The 16,068-nt window shown below is 40.6% G+C and overlaps 1 protein-coding gene across 1 annotated transcript in view; it reads right to left on the reverse strand.

Annotated features, from left to right (window-relative positions):
• The window catches only part of NRP1 (neuropilin 1), a 134,675-nt gene extending 118,828 nt beyond the window's left edge, over positions 1 to 15,847 (reverse strand). The window contains 3 exon segments of the mRNA XM_002923752.4: positions 11,876 to 11,999; positions 12,002 to 12,049; positions 15,482 to 15,847. Coding sequence (XP_002923798.2) covers positions 11,876 to 11,999; positions 12,002 to 12,049; positions 15,482 to 15,554 — 245 coding nt within the window. The 5' untranslated portion in view covers positions 15,555 to 15,847.
• Positions 15,848 to 16,068: the final 221 nt, after the last annotated feature.

Consider the following 16,068-nt stretch of genomic DNA (forward strand, 5'->3'; position numbering starts at 1 on the left):
TCCAAAAAGAGAGGTAGGGAGGAATCCAAGATGGTGCAGTATGACAAGATGCAGGGAAGAAGAAAGCTCCAATGTATAGAGAGTAGCCCATTGCGTATAATGTTGTACAAAGGGAGTGGAAATCAGGGTCAAGGCAAAGCCAATGATCTGGGGGTTAGAAGAGTAATTGGATTGGAACAGTTAAGCAAGTGGTTTCAGTCAACTGGAGGGGATAGGAATGATGTTGAAAAGAGTTAAGTGAGAAGGTAGAGCGGTAGAGTGTAGACGGTTCTTTCAGTACTGGTGGCAGTAATAGGGAAGGCAGAGGATGAAGGTTTGAAGGGTAACAAGTTCCCGGGAGGACTTCTTTTTTACTCATGAGTAAGGAAGTCCTAAAGAATCTACTTGACCTGAGGAGGCCCACAATCGTCCCACAAGAAGGAAAGCAAACCGCTTCTGCTGGATGAAGTGGCTTTTCATCATAGTCAGGGGACCTTCTTCACTATTGGGAAATCTGTCACAACCAGAAATGGGGGAAGGAGACAGCAAAGTTAAAGGACCTGGGGCCACCAGAAGTAGAGGGACAGGGACAAGACTGGGATGGACCATTAATTTAAAAACATGTATTTTTCCAGTTGCTTTTCTCTATGAATTTATAACACAAAATCCACCTAATTTCCTCTTTCTTGCACACGAATATAATGGCTTTTCGTTAACTGCTTGGAAAGGACTGGCATCCCATCTGTAGGAGTCACCATGATCCTGGCTTCCACCTTACATAAAGTATGGATTGCTTTATCATCTGGATGTGCCAAATATATTTATAAGTTCTCAGGAACACGTGAGAAAAAGCCATTAATACTATTAACAAGTTTGTGAGATTGAGATAGCATCTCCTGTGGGATTTTTCCAGAAACTCCACCCATCAGGAGTTTTAGAAGATGGCAATTATAACCCACTTATCCAGCCAACTTATTCTAAGAACATTCAGGAACTCTTGTTTGCTGAATGCATGCTGAGCATGAGATACCATCTCTGCCGCGGACATGTGCAGTGCTTTTGAAATATTTATAAGTGCCTCCTCGTGAGGATGCGGACGTTATTGTTTACAGTCTGAACTTATTTTAAGGAACAAAACCTGCGGATGCACTTCCTGTTATAGTACGACCTAGGCTTTATTTAACATATTTCTCTTGTATCATAAGACACTTCCACCTTCATTATGTCATCAACGCTGTGTCACTGACATAGGTAGGGGAAGGAAAGAGAAGGAAAAAGATGAACCGAGGTCGTGTCTGGGCTGTGAGGGTCCATCGGACCTGACACTACATCTCCCTGAGCTGCACTGGTTGACACCGTCAAAGCCACGGTGTTCACAGCGCCATAGCCAAGCCATTCACAGACTGGGAGCCAGCCCTCCCACCCCGAATCCTGCCTCACACATGGGGATGAAGGGCAGACGTGCAATTATGATCCAGATGCCTCTGATCCTTGCCAGAACACTTTTTGCAGGAGCTGCTAACAGAGTCCCCTGACAATCAGAAATCTCCAGCTTGAGTTAATGAACTAACGCACACATGGTATGAGGCTAGATGAGCTAAAGAAGGAAATGAGGATGTGTCTTAAAGGACTGAACCACGATCACCTAACAGTTACTCAGGGACAAAGAAATTGGCAGTGGAATAAAGGATAAGAAAAATGTAAAATTTTTCCTTAAAAAAAGGGAGGGGGGGCCTGGGTGGCTCAGTAGGTTAAGCGTCTGCCTTTGGCTCAGGTCATGATCCCAGGGTCCTGGGATCAAGTCCTGTGTCAGGCTTTCTACTCAGCAGGGAATCTGCTTCTTCTTCTCCCTCTGCCCACCCCTCCTACTCGCACTCTCTCTCGCTCTCAAATAAATAAAATCTTTAAAAAAAAAAAAAAAGAAAAAGAAAGAACGATCCAATCAGTTCTAAAAACCCTACTCTTCCCTCTGCCCAGGGTCAAGAATCTTCGATGAAAAGTAAAGTTTTGGGCTACCTCTTGCAGAAGTGAAGAGGCCACTAAGGCAGTTTTGGTGATGTTTTGGCTCAACAGAGCCGGAGCTAAAAGGCGTCTCAAACAGACAGTGGAAGAGCAGCTGGCTGCGCACGTGGGGGGCCCGCCGCTCCGACTCCGTCACTCTCCAGACCACCTGCAGGCCTTGCCTGTGTGGCTGCGCACTGTGGCCCCAAGTCCCGGTTCTGATGTCTCTGACTGGGTGGGTGGGGATGGAGGAGGAGGAACCTGGACAGATCTCGAGAACCCAAAAATGCGGCTACCACCTATACCCAGGAAGTGGCTGCTGTCAAGTCTTTGCGAAAGACTGGCTCTCAGACCAAATGACCACCCACTTGAGTAGTTATCAAAATTGCCCCTTTTGCTCTCCCTTCAGTGAACTTTGCTATTCTCTCCTCCAGACTGCCTACGGTGAACCACAGACTCAACTCAGGGCAACACTGTTTGCTTCCAGACTTCAGTTTTGATAAAACTGTCAGCTGTGGCGTTCCACTAAACTGCTATGTGCAAAGCATTGTGGGGACGTAGAGGGTAGAGATTTAAGTAAGACATGGTGTCTGCCTTCAAAGAGCTCACCACCTAATGGGGCAGCAAATCCTTACCTATACAGTCAGAATGAAGAACCTGGACAGATGGGTGGTAGATGAGAGCGCATGTGTAATACAGTCTCACTGTCAAATTCGTGAGGATTTGTCATTTCTGGTGGCTGCCATTTTTTCCAAGAGTGGATTGATCCAGAAATTAAAATTTTCATATATTTTAATCATCTTTTTTTGTGACCAACTGTGTTACAAACAAATGCCCACTTTCCCAAGTTTTCCAAGAACAGACAGGCAGGTCTGAACCGGAGAAAAGGTCAAACAGCAGGCTCATTTGTCAGGTGTCACTCCATCTAAAACAACATCACCTCAAGTGAGAGGAGGTCAAGCTACCAAGCTTGTGGGGCTTCATTTTCTTTGACTCAAGAGCGTGTTCTTTTTTTCTTTAAATTTGGGAATTCAGTGCTTTTAATTTTTTAAAAAATTATCTCTGAAGGACTAAGTTTTTGACCACATTTTATTTTTTTCCATGCCATTTCAGTGACTGCTACTATTACACACAAGAGCTTCCTGGCCTGTAGCATCTGTTGGGTGGAGAGTCAGGCAAGGAGTTGGAATCGGGAATATATTGACTGGCCTTTGCCACCTCTGGCTGTTCTAAAGAAATTTAAGAGCTTGAATAAGGAGACATTTAGCATCCTCTTTCAGACCGGGACTGGCTGCTTTCTCCGTGACATGCCACTCACTCACAGAAGCAACAAGCTATCACCTCCAACCTGGCCGGCTGATTATACAAGTATCTGACCAGATAAAAACAAAATACTCCGAAGCATCTGTTTCTTCTCAAAAAACACTCTTCTGTTTCTCATAGGAATCCAGTGCCTGGGCAAACATTCTCCCTCTTAACCCTTACAGAGTCGCCATGGCAAATACAAGTACTGAAATTTTATAAATAGGGGAGATGTGGGAGAGCAAAACTTTCCTGACATTTGCCTGAGATGAAGTCAATGAGCAGTGCTTGGAAGACAAGGCAGCCTTCTGACTTCCGGGTCTGTGAGGAAACGCTGCAGGCAGCTGGGATCTCACAAGTCCCTTTGAACCAACTGTATAAACCAACCCTTGTGCTGCCTGGTTATCAGGCTTTAAGTAAATATTGTGTTTGTATGTGCTTTGTGCTTTCAACCTCCACCAACCAAAGGGACTGGAATTTAGATATTTTCCACCAGGATTTCATCCCCAGGTTCAGGCAAGTTTTTACTGAGTGGAAAATCAGCAATTGGTTGGAAGATTCTGTGCACAGTTTTTAGCAGTTCTTACCTAATCTGAAGGGAGAGTTAAAAAATTAAGTCCTTCCTCAGAATGAGTTGGTTTGTATTCAAAGTTCTGTGAAGTATTTCATAGAAGAAAACGGCTGTTTGAATACCACATGAGCTCGCAACACTTCATAAGAGGTTCCCCCTTCAAAAGGCACGTCCCAAGCCCCATCAGTCACGAAGGTGGAAAGGTAGTTGGGGCAGCAGCTGAGCATTCGGGCTCTGTTAATCTAACTTTTCTAAACCTCAGTGCTGCCATCTGTAAAATGGGGATCACAGGAAGATTGAGTGATACTGTATGCACAGATTGCTTAGTGGGTGTCATGGTGGGTATAGAGTGAGGACCCAACAGGAAGAACCAGCCCCGGCCATTCCTTCCTAAACACTCCATTGATTATTTAAATTAAAGGAAAAAAAATAACAAACAAACATGGTGACTGAATAAGATATAAGATGTGTACAATATAGACCTAGGCTTGAGCAGGAGAAAAACTCAGTTAAAAGGCAATTGAGTGGAGAGAAGCCAAAAGATGATTTTTCCTCTCTGCTCTTCTGCAGAATTTCATAGAGTTCTGAATGAAGGAAGTTCAATTGCTAAGCTACTGCAAAGACTAAGTGATTTCAGCCATAAGCCAGCATAATGTGTTTGGCATGCTTCACAGCCAATCTGAGAGTCATCCTGACCTCATGCCATCCCTAACTGACCTAGATACTAGACACAGTTCCATCAACCACAGAATAGCAGGAAAAATCTTTTTTTGAGGTGCTATGTTCTGCCAAGTCACTGACTCCTACAATCAGGATTGATTACAAACACCCAATTAGGAGGCATTTGGAACCTGATCTGAACACTAATCTTGTCTCTTGTTCTTCTTTGGGCTTAATGATCAGCCTTGATGAATACTACAACGGCAATTAGTTAAGTTTATTTTGTAGCCTCCTTTACAAGCACACACACACATGCACATATGTGTTTGTGTGTGTGCTTCTGCCGGAGTATGTCAGCATGCATGCAAGTATCAAGTTTTGTGCTGGAAAAAAAGGAGCTGAGAATATGCATGCCGGCTGAAGGCATATGTCTCACTTGGATCAATTTTTAAGTGTCTGCTCCCCAAGTGAAATCTGGTTGGAAATGCCATGCACATGTTGATTCAACTTGATAAGATTTCAACCAACCTTCTCTTTTAGCTTCTCATAAAGGTTGTTTCTTTCAAATTACAGAGATGCTAATGCACAACAACCTTGTAATACTCAAAATTCATTATGATCAAATGTGATTGCTTATAGTAAAAAATAATAAAGAACATTAATTTTATTAAACACATGGGGTTTTGCTCAAATTAAATCAGTGCTAATAGGGAAAAAAAAACAAAAAGAAGAAAGTAGATAATTATCTGCCTGAGCAGTAACCGGGGATGCTGCAGGTGGTAGCAACAGCATTGTCCAGCGGCTGTTCTGAGAAGGGCTCATTGTACCCACTCAAAGGTTGTTTAATTGAATTGAGCTTGGTGCTGGTGCCTCCCACACCGCTCATGTTGGGAAGTTACTTGAGATGAAAACCGACCATGAAAAACTGAAATATAAAGCAAGGGAAGATTTTTCTGTATTTGCCTTGCATCTAAATCAAGCCCTAGATGGAAAATTTTGTGTGTATTTTAACATACCTAGAGTATATGTAACGCACATAGGATATTTCACTGAAAAACATTAGAATACACTTCAGTATGACTCTGTTTTTCTTTTTTTTTTTATTAGAAAGGGAACAGTATGCATTGTTCCATCTCTCTTCCAAAGAGTTTTACCACACTCAAAGGATAGTGCCTACAGATTTCTAAGACTATAGTTATTTTTGTCTCATTTTGAAATTTATAAAACTGGAATCACACAAGTTAGGACATTAGTTGTCCTTGAAGCCAAAGGCTAGTTGAACATAAGCGGAAATTCTTCGTAGGAAGCTGGAAATGTTTACTCTGGATTGGTTATATGGTTGTGCTCCCCTTGTAAAATGTTTTCAAACTTTACACTGTGTGTCTTTTTCTACATACATATTGTACTTTAATTAAAAGTACATATACCTCTATATTTAATACAGAAAATGGAGAAATATTTTGGCTTAAAATACTCACAGTTTTCCATAAAACAAAGACTTTGTTTTGCTCTAAGTGATACTCTAAAACATGACTGGGACTAGAGTAAGACACTCGCCTCAGATACAGAAAGCTAAAAAATCCCCAGTCAAGGTAAATAATATTTTAGTGCAGCATTTTAAAAAATCAAAATTAATGAAAAAACCCATGCTGAACAAAGTAAAAAAAGAAAGGATCGAAACAAAAAATAGTACTCAAGGAAACCAGAAATGGAACTTATATTCCCCAAATTGCCAATAAATGACAAAGTGACCACTGTATAATTAAACTTGCGGAAATGATCAGATCTGAGAAACTAATGGGAGATTAATTTTCATTCAGTGAATTTATAGTACGTGAAAATAAATGAAAAGACCAGTGTTTCGAAGTTTGTAACAACTTAGGTAATTTTAAAAGGAGCATTAAGGAAGCGATGTGTGATTTATTCCAACAAAATTTGAAAACTTGAATATCATCTCTATTTAGTTAAAATTTTCTTGTAATTAAACTTCATATGAAGTTACAAAAGTGAAATCTCCCTTTGATTGCATTGAATTAGGGGGAAAAAGCCCCCAACTATTTTTGGCTCCACTACATCTAAGTTATAGACAGAAAAGCATCTATACCACCTTACCCTATGTCTTGGTGAAATCCTACAAAACAGCACCAACAAATCAGGCACTGAAGTCAGGAACCAGTGAGTAAAAAGGCCACTACTGAGCTTTCTCCCTCCAATACTACCACCTTTTTAGACTCTTTCTGGAGCTCCACATTCATTTTCTTAATGTTTTTAACCCAATGTCTGTGAAATTTTTATTGCTCCCCAGATGAGGACATCTGATCTGAATGTAATCACACACCTCTTTGCTCAGCAGTATTTGTCACAACCCATTATAAATTATCATGCTGATAGTTTGCATTGCTGGGAAACCGGAAAAGTTCCATAAATTCTAACTACTGTATCAATGACATTCTTGTTTATTATGCAGATATAAAGTTTTATGAGATTCAAGATGTCTGCGTTACCACTGAAGAAAATTATCGTTGAGTAAGATCTAACTAGCTCAATGTAAATGTAGAAAACCATTTACAGTGCATAATGAACATTGCTTTCCAAAGAACACTCAGCAGGTTGCTTTTTTCTTTCTTTTCTGCTTGTAACTTTGCCTTGACAGTTCACAAGCAAAGAGGATTTTGCTGGTGAATTCCCTCCACACCTTCTCCTTCAGAACATTCTCAAGCCACCTTTAATCAACATAACAATAAAATGAGACAGTGTTGTGACAAATCTAGCACAATGTTAGCCCACAGACAGATGTTCTCCTGCTCCACTGATTGATTGATTGATACCATACTTTGTTCAATAAAAGAATTCAGGGAGTTATAATATTATGTTTTTGATGCTTATTTGTCATGAAACCTGACTCATAACGGAACCTGAAACATAGATTACTGCTTTTTAAAACTATCAGGCACAACCAGAACATTCATTTTTCCTAAGGAAATACGCCCCTTGATATTCACTCTAAAAACTTTTTGTAAGGTTAGGTTCACAGTTTGTGTTTTGGGTCAGTCTCCGTGCTCTTCACATGAAAAGTTGTAACTGTCTACATGTTACTGTGTTGTTAAAACTATGAAATAGTTTTTAATTTAATTATATATAAAACAATACAAATTTAAATAAAAATATTTTTCCTCCCAGAATTCATCTATTTAGTTACTTATCCATCCCTACACTCTACAAAGAAAATTATTTACTTGGCTTTTAAGGAAGTTTCTCAACAAGAAAATGTGCTAAGGAATCGATTTCTTAAGCTTTCACATGGTGGAAGTTGACTATACAAATACTAGATGGTTTGAAGGGCAATTGCCGGATGTATTTTATGCAGATCATTCCATTACTGGATCTAGATATTTAGTTTGACATATGCTTAAGTTTCGTATTTCCAAATGTTCTAACCATCACCAAATTGTACAAGATATCATAAGAGTGACGATAACTTCTTTTGAGAGAAGCTTTCAACTTTTCAAAGGGCTTTTGTATCCACTACCCCATTTTATCTTGCCAATAATGCAATGACATTGTTAAAGCAAGTACTTGTTATTGCTATTAGACGTATAATATAGCTGAAACAGGGAGAAATATTAAATATCTCAAATAAGACAGTTAGCTTGATCTCAACAGGAATGATAACTACAAGCTTGCTTGGTCGTTGAATGTGGTTTGTTGTACCTAATTGTGTATGCTCTCAAATTCCTTTTATGGAAGTAGCCTAGTATAAATTTCAAAACAAAAACAAAAACCCAAACCACTGTAATAAAAAACAAAAACAAAACTATGCTTTTGCACATTCAACGTAAAACTTTGAAGTCTATGAATTTGTTCTTCCAAGGGTTATTGGTATTTTCTACTTTTGTAGGAAATTTTAACTTTAAAGCTGTGGATTCTTTGCAGCCTTCACAAAAGACTGTAAGAATTGTGCCCCATTGGGGCGCCTGGGTGGCACAGCGGTTAAGCGTCTGCCTTCGGCTAAGGGCGTGATCCTGGCGTTATGGGATCAAGCCCCATATCAGGCTCCTCTGCTATGGCCTGCTTCTTCCTCTCCCACTCCCCCTGCTTGTGTTCCCTCTCTCGCTGGCTGTCTCTATCTCTGTCAAATAAATAAATAAAATCTTTAAAAAAAAAAAGAATTGTGCCCCATTTGTAGAATGTCAACTGCAACCTTCAACTGTGACCAGGAGTCACGTGGACCAGCCTGGAAAGATAATGACAGCAATGTCTTCAGTTGCTCTTCCTCTATTATTCTTGGAATTTTCATTGATAAAACAATCAGGTAGCAGCACTTCCAAATGTGGGTGAAAGATATTTTCTATGCCATAATCTCCATTGACTTCATCAGGCTAAATATATCAGTCTTTCAAGGCTGGCCAGGAGATGGCACCTTCTGAGAGAACAAACGCTCAGTTGCTACCATTAGGAAAGCACTTCACTCTGGTGCCTTAAAAGAAGTCTCATCAGCAAAATGACAGAAACAATCTTCTTACCCATGTCAGTTTCTTGAATACCACGCTGATGTCACCAAAAGTGTCCCTTCCTAAAAATAGTCATCATCCATTTTCTTGTTATTTTTTAAAAGACAACTAAGGGGTGCCTGGGTGGCTCAGCTGGTTAAGCATCAGACTCTTGATTTCAGCTCAGGTCATGATCTCAAGGACCTGGGATTAAGCCCCACCTCAGGTGCCATGCTCAGCGTGGAGTCACCTTGGGATTCTCTGCTTCTGCCTCTGCTCCCTGCACCCCTGCCCCCACTCATGTGTGCACGTTCCTTCTCTCTATCTCAAAATAAATAAAGTTAAAAAAAAAGAAGGCCTCAAATGCTGAAAGAAAGAAAGAAAGAAAGAAAAAAAGAAAGAAAGAAAGAAAGAGAAAAAGGAAGGAAGGAGGGAAGGAAGGAAGGAAGGAAGGAAGGAAGGAAGGAAGGAAGGAGACTGAGAAGTTCCCAATTCCACCATACTCCACCTCACATCATGATATGGCAAATAGTTTTTGACGATTTACTGTGTGTCAGACACTGTTATAAGCACTTAACATGTATTAACTCACTTGACTGGCTTCCCCAATTATGTGCTGGAACTGGTTTGCACCAGCTCACAAGGACCCATCGCACACATCTCTTCAGGAGTACACAGGTACACAAGTCTGTGTACAGTGACCTCACATGGATAGTTTGAAACTGGTCACGGTGGGAATATTTACACTACAGAAATTGATAAATATTACCAATGAGGACTTGACCCACCCCCTTCCAAGATCCGGTCATTTGACATTGACCAGCATACCACCGCTAGCGTGTCCTGATTATTCTGAATTTTTTAACTATTATATTATACACAGACATGGTCACGACTCTCAGATCAGGATTTAGCAGATATGAGTTTACTAAAATGTAATGGCACCCTGTCTTGGGAATAATGTTATTACTTGAATGTGTTTTATGTTTTATGTTGAGTTTCTTTCTTTTTTTTTTTTTAAAGATTTTATTTATTTATTTGACAGAGATAGAGACAGCCAGCGAGAGAGGAACACAAGCAGGGGGAGTGGGAGAGGAAGAAGCAGGCTCATAGTGGAGGAGCCTGACGTGGGGCTCGATCCCATAACACCGGGATCATGCCCTGAGCCGAAGACAGACGCTTAACCGCTGTGCCACCCAGGCGCCCCTTATGTTGAGTTTCTTAAAAATATCTTTTAGAATGCTTAAGTATTGTCAAAAAGCAAAAAAATAGAACACAGCAAACGAAAACAAAATGAAAGAGAAACAAATCTCTAGGTTGTCTAAGTGATTGACATTGTAAAATCGCCATACAGAATAAAATCAACAGCAACAACAAACTCCGTTTCCTAGCAGTCACTGGAACACTGTTAATGGCAACTTTCATACAAGATTAAGAAGTCCACATAATGCCCTGAAGCACAGAACAAAGATTCAATTGGAATCGTCATAATTCTATTACACTGTAGTGTACACTGTAGTGTATGCTGATTATTTGGAAATTGATCAATGAATGTATGCTAATTCTCTAGGCACCAGAATGTTGAATTAACCAGATGACCTCATTTCCCTGCCCACGAAACACTAGTTTTACCCCACCAACTCAACAGGTTGTTAAGGACCGCCTACTTTTCATATCATTCTGCTCTTCCCTAAAAGGGCTATGTGTTTGCAAATAGAACATTTTTTAATAATGAATGTGCCTGCACAATAATGTTTATATCCAATGGAAATTGTAGCCTATTTGCATTGTATACAATTATATCAAACTGACCCGTTTTAAAAGTTCGGAAAACGTATCAGTCCCCGAGAAACACTTTAGGTTTGACATTTAAGTAGATTGTTTTCCTTTGCTAAAACTATTTCTATATCCTAACTTCACTGAAGAGAGATATGCAGGTTCAAGTATCTGGAGAATATACCCTGTGCAGGTTGGCAGAATGGGGTAATGTGGGCAAGACAGAGACAAGCGGTCTGCTGGGTGTTCAGAGAAGAGCAAACCTGCACCTGAGTGGACTGCTTGTGCTTGCAAAGTTAAAACACATTTTCCATACTGTGCAAAGAAAAACCTGCACAACTAGTTCTTTCATATAAAGTGAGGAAATATAGACTGTCTCTATAGTGAGAATGTTTTCATAATAATGAAATCTGGCATAAATTGATGCTTAGTTACTTAACAATAGAAGGAGTTAGCAAGACTAAAGAGGTGGATGAAATGCCAATTTATATTTGAGTCCCATTGTATTCACTGTGCATTAACAATTTTTTTTTGCATTTCCCGTGAGACTTGCAATCATTAATCTACTAAAAAAACTCCTCATCCAACTTACCCTATATGCCTCATTTTTATTCAATGACAATTTGCTTTTGTCAGGTCAAACTCAATAAGATACAGTCCTTAAATCACAAAATGTGTCACAGATTTGTTAAAAAATATTCAACCTCACCATCTGTTGATGCTATATATACTAGTAATCCACAATATTTAATAAAAACCCAAGTGAAAGTTTGGATTTCTAGTTCTTCCCCTTTTCAGGGGAGAAAAAAGAAGCACATAGACACATTTCTTAACGAAAGAGTTCTGAAACCAAAAGTGTTAACAGGAAAAAGAACATGAGAGATTATGCTTTTCAACATAATATTCCTAGTTTGGGGAACTCAGAAATCGCTTAACATAATTTAATTTCCATACCATTGACATATGATCTGGCCTAGATTAGAATCCCTCCTGGATCCATTTATATCCGGTACTGTACACACAGGCTTTTCCCCCTTAGACATCCGTGACCACTAGATGGTGGTGTGGTGCCCTGTTCAAATACTTTCCCACTTACTTGCAGTCTCTGTCCTCCAAATCAAAGTGAGGGTTGAAGTTGATCATAATTCTCTGGTACGGGTCGGGAGCCTGAATCAGCCATTCACATTTTTCACTTGGATGATAAGAATGAGGATAACCAAGGAGACGTGGTACCCAGGGCTTTCAATTTTTATCGTATCGCCACACTTATCTGTAATAAAAATAACATTTTGGTAAATCTTTCCCTGACAACCACTTAAGTATTCTGGCTTTATATATAAATTACTGGTTATTATTCCATAACTTTTTAGGGGGACCTCCCCGTGGGTCCTTCAGGTGGCCTTGATACAACCCCGCTGCGAAGGAACACTCTTTGATCCCAGGAAGGTGAGCTCAGGAGAAAAGTAGACTGAGATCTGACAGGACTCCACCCTTACCCCCTACAAAGTTCCTTCCCAAGAAATAGGTCTTCTAGCGTTAAAAACATTAAATCCTCTCAATGGATGTTAACATGGTCCCCAGGGAGCTTCTGCTAGACTTAATTATCCCCCAAGAAGTGTAATCGCATTAAGTAGCAAGTTCTGAGTGGAAGGTGACTAAAAGAAGCTATTCGACCCCTTGTGTGGCTTTTTGATGATAAGTCTGGTCTATGTCATTGATCAGTGGGGATTGTCATCCAAGACTTCGATTGGCTTAAAGCCAAACCTTTTGTGTTGTTGTTTTATCCTCCCATAAATCTAAGTGATTTTGAGTTATCTCTGCTCGGGAGATCCAGATCAGCAGAGAACAAAGTGTATTTGGTGAAGCAGAAATAATTCTGCTCTACTGCTCCAAGTAAAGTTGTTCGGTCTTAGAGACCAGATCAAAGCAACTGGGCAGAAAGAAAAATAAATAGCCACACAGCATTAATTCTAATTACCTAGATGTTGGGGGGAAAAAACCCACCACACTGAGTTCTGGGTGTCACATATGGTAAACCATGGTCTCACATTCTGGGAAAGGTGAGCTAACTAGTTTTGAGCCTTCATTTCAAAAAACCCAAATGCTGAAGTGATTCACTGAGAGCCAAATAAACCAGTCACTGGGCTGCTTTATTGTTCAGTGTAGATTCTCATTGTCACTTTTTATGATGGATTTCATGCTGGAGAGTCTCAGCCTGAAATGCTGCCACATTTATTGATGCTTAATTTTAAGCAATAAAAATTTGGTGCATAAACTATGTTAGAGGAATAGGTATGAAAGCAGTGAAATATATAAGCCTATCAATCACAAATTTTCAGTAATGGTATATATAGATTTTAATATTGCATCTAATAGATTCCCTGTGGAAAGAGAATGGCATTCTTTGCTCTCAGCATGAATTTATAAATCTACAGAATTTTATTACAGGAAAACCAGGTCAAATGGAAATGAAAGATGAAGTGCACATCAAAAATGCATAAAGCTACATGCATTACAGAAATCATTTCCCATAAATTAAAAAGAAGACAATATAAACCATATTGTTTTTCTCAATTGCTAGATGTTTCTGACCATGTTTTGTAGACTGGGGGTACCCTTATACTGGTTTCCTTTGCCTTGGCTTTTAAAAGCTTAAGGTTTTCCAGGAAGAAATGTTGCAACTGGAGTTCGGAATCTCAACTAATGATCATTATTGGACTCTTTTTTGTGATTCTACTGAGGCTCTTCCATTATTTTAAATGTGCAGAAAACTTGGAGAGTGACCCCATCTCATTAAGTCCCCTCCAGCTCTATACAAACATCATGGCAGTGTCTGGCATCCGTTAGAGGAGTGAAATAAAACAGCACTGCTTCTAGTCACTCCACAGAGTCACTTCAGAAGACATTTAGGTAGACTCGGTACCACACCAGAGCTCTTTAATCTGTGACTTCTGAGAAAGTGACAGTGTAATAAGATAATGTGGACTGCTAGACTCCCTGGCTCTGTTAAATCTCTCTAACAGTTGATTAAGAAAGAGCAATTTCTAATGACTCTGGACCATTAGACCTAAATAAGGTTAATGAATTAATTTAGCAGACACTGGTACTCCGAGGAGGTGGACATGGCTTTAAGAGGTCTGCTGTGTTACGGAGGCATTTACTGGCTCTGGTCACTGCAAGCCTAGCAACATGGCTTTAACCAGTCAAGCCCACAGACTGAAGCTCAGGTTCTCAGCGTTCCCCAGATTTCTGCTAAGAAAATTTGAAAATATATTTCATGTATGTATATATATATATACACATACATACATACACGTGCGTGTATACATTCATATACACACACATATACGTGGAGATCACAACCTAAAGTCTGGAAGCTATTTGCATTAGGTTTCAAATCCATCCTGTGAACATCTCGACTACAGATTTAATCTCAGGAGTTGTAGAGGGCAGAGGTTGGGTTACTGTAATTTCTAAAGTCTAACCACTTGACCTCTTTCAATTGGAGGAGAATGTTATTTCATCCTTTGCCAGATTATACAAAGATGCCACCAACTCGGATTCATTAATAAATTGAACTCCACATCCACAGTTGTGTGTGTGTGTGTGTGTGTGTGTGTGTGTGTTGCCTCCTTTAGAACACTGCTTGGTAGCTGTTGCTGTTGCGGGGAAATCTATTGCTTCAATCACAAAACCTCCAAAAAGCATATTAGAGAGATTAACTTCCATCATAAATACGTGATTTAAATTCCTCCTGGTATGAACCCCTCCACTTGTGGTCTCTTATTAAAACAATATACCACAGTAAGTAGTGGGTGTGCTTTTCTTCTAATTACTTTGATTGAAATCTAAGCCAGACAAAAGTAAATATTTGATAATTAGTTAATAATAATTGCTGAAGACTTACTTTAAAGATAATTTCATACCCTTGCCTTCACCTACTTTAAAGTGTAAGTTAAACATGCCTACAACCAGATCACATTTTAAAACACATTATTTAGGTTAGGGGATACTGTTTATAACCCAGCAGTCTTTCATTTACTTAACAGTGAGTGGTTTTAAAAGCTAAGTGGAAGCTGCAACTAGGTTAGGGATTTTCAGATATCCCGGTGTTTTACACTGTATATATCAGATTCCTTTATTGACACTATGTAACTTTCATTCATCCTTCAGACAGATTAGGGGTGATTTGCAAAGGCGGAGGAGGGAGCTCCATCAACCAAAAAACCGCTATCTCTTGCAGGCACCCACCAGAAGAAACGGTTTCGAAGAGTTGCAAAAGAACCAGGAAGTTCTCCTGGTAAAGTGTTCATTAACTTTCAACAGCCATCAAATTTTTGAAAGGGAGTCTCATCTAATTGCCTTTGGGAGGAAACATTATTAAGATAATTGGTGTGCTGATCCTAGAAGGTAGGCAGCTCTGCCGTGTAACAGAGGTAGGAAAACCCCCATAACCAAACAATCAACTTCAGAAGGGAGGCAGTGGACTTGAAATCTTCCTGCCTTAAACCGCCTGATCTTATTTCTTTATTTCTCCTCCCGGACAAAAGTTTCCTTCGCCCAGGAGGTGGCTATTGTCGGTTCACCCCGACAGCTCTGCGTGAGTCCCGCGGCTGCGGCGGGAAGGCAAACCCCGGCCGGACGCCGGCAACCGGGGAGCCCGGGCGCCGCGCTGTCACACGCGTCTCCGTCTGTCACTTACCGTTGCGAAAAGCGCTGGCCAGGGCGAGGGCGACGGCGAGCGCGGCGCAGAGGAGCGGCAGCCCCCTCTCCATTCTCCCTTCGCCGGATCCCCAGGCAGACGCGGGAGAACGAGAACGTGCAGGGAAAATAGAGCAAAGGGGGAATCTAAACAATCTGAAGAGCTTCAACTCCGCCTAGAGCTGTAAAATCCTCAGTCCGTCTTGGAGAAAAGAGAGCAGCGAGGCAATGCCTTGATCCGAGAGAAATGCTTCTCTTTTTGTGTCTCAAGTCGCCTGCATCCTGTCATTTAGCTCCGGTTTCCTCTCTCTTTTCCCACACTTGTTCCTCTTCCAGGAGCCACTGCCCGGGCCATGTCTCAAAAAAAAAAAAAGGAGGGGGGGCTAGCCGGGGGAGGAGGGAGGTAGGGAATCACACCAAAGCCAATTTCCAGAAAGAAAAAAAAATCCGGCTTGTTTCTGGACCCGTTGGAGCAGAGGAGCTGGCGCCCTGGGGAGGTCCGGGGTGTCTGCGCGAAGGAGAGGAGCAAGCAATGAAAAGATGAGCGGGAGACAGAGGAGTTTCACCAACTGCACCCCCACCTCCCCC

This window comes from Ailuropoda melanoleuca, chromosome 15 (genome assembly GCF_002007445.2).
Source record: "Ailuropoda melanoleuca isolate Jingjing chromosome 15, ASM200744v2, whole genome shotgun sequence".
NCBI classification, from domain to species: Eukaryota; Metazoa; Chordata; class Mammalia; order Carnivora; family Ursidae; genus Ailuropoda; species Ailuropoda melanoleuca.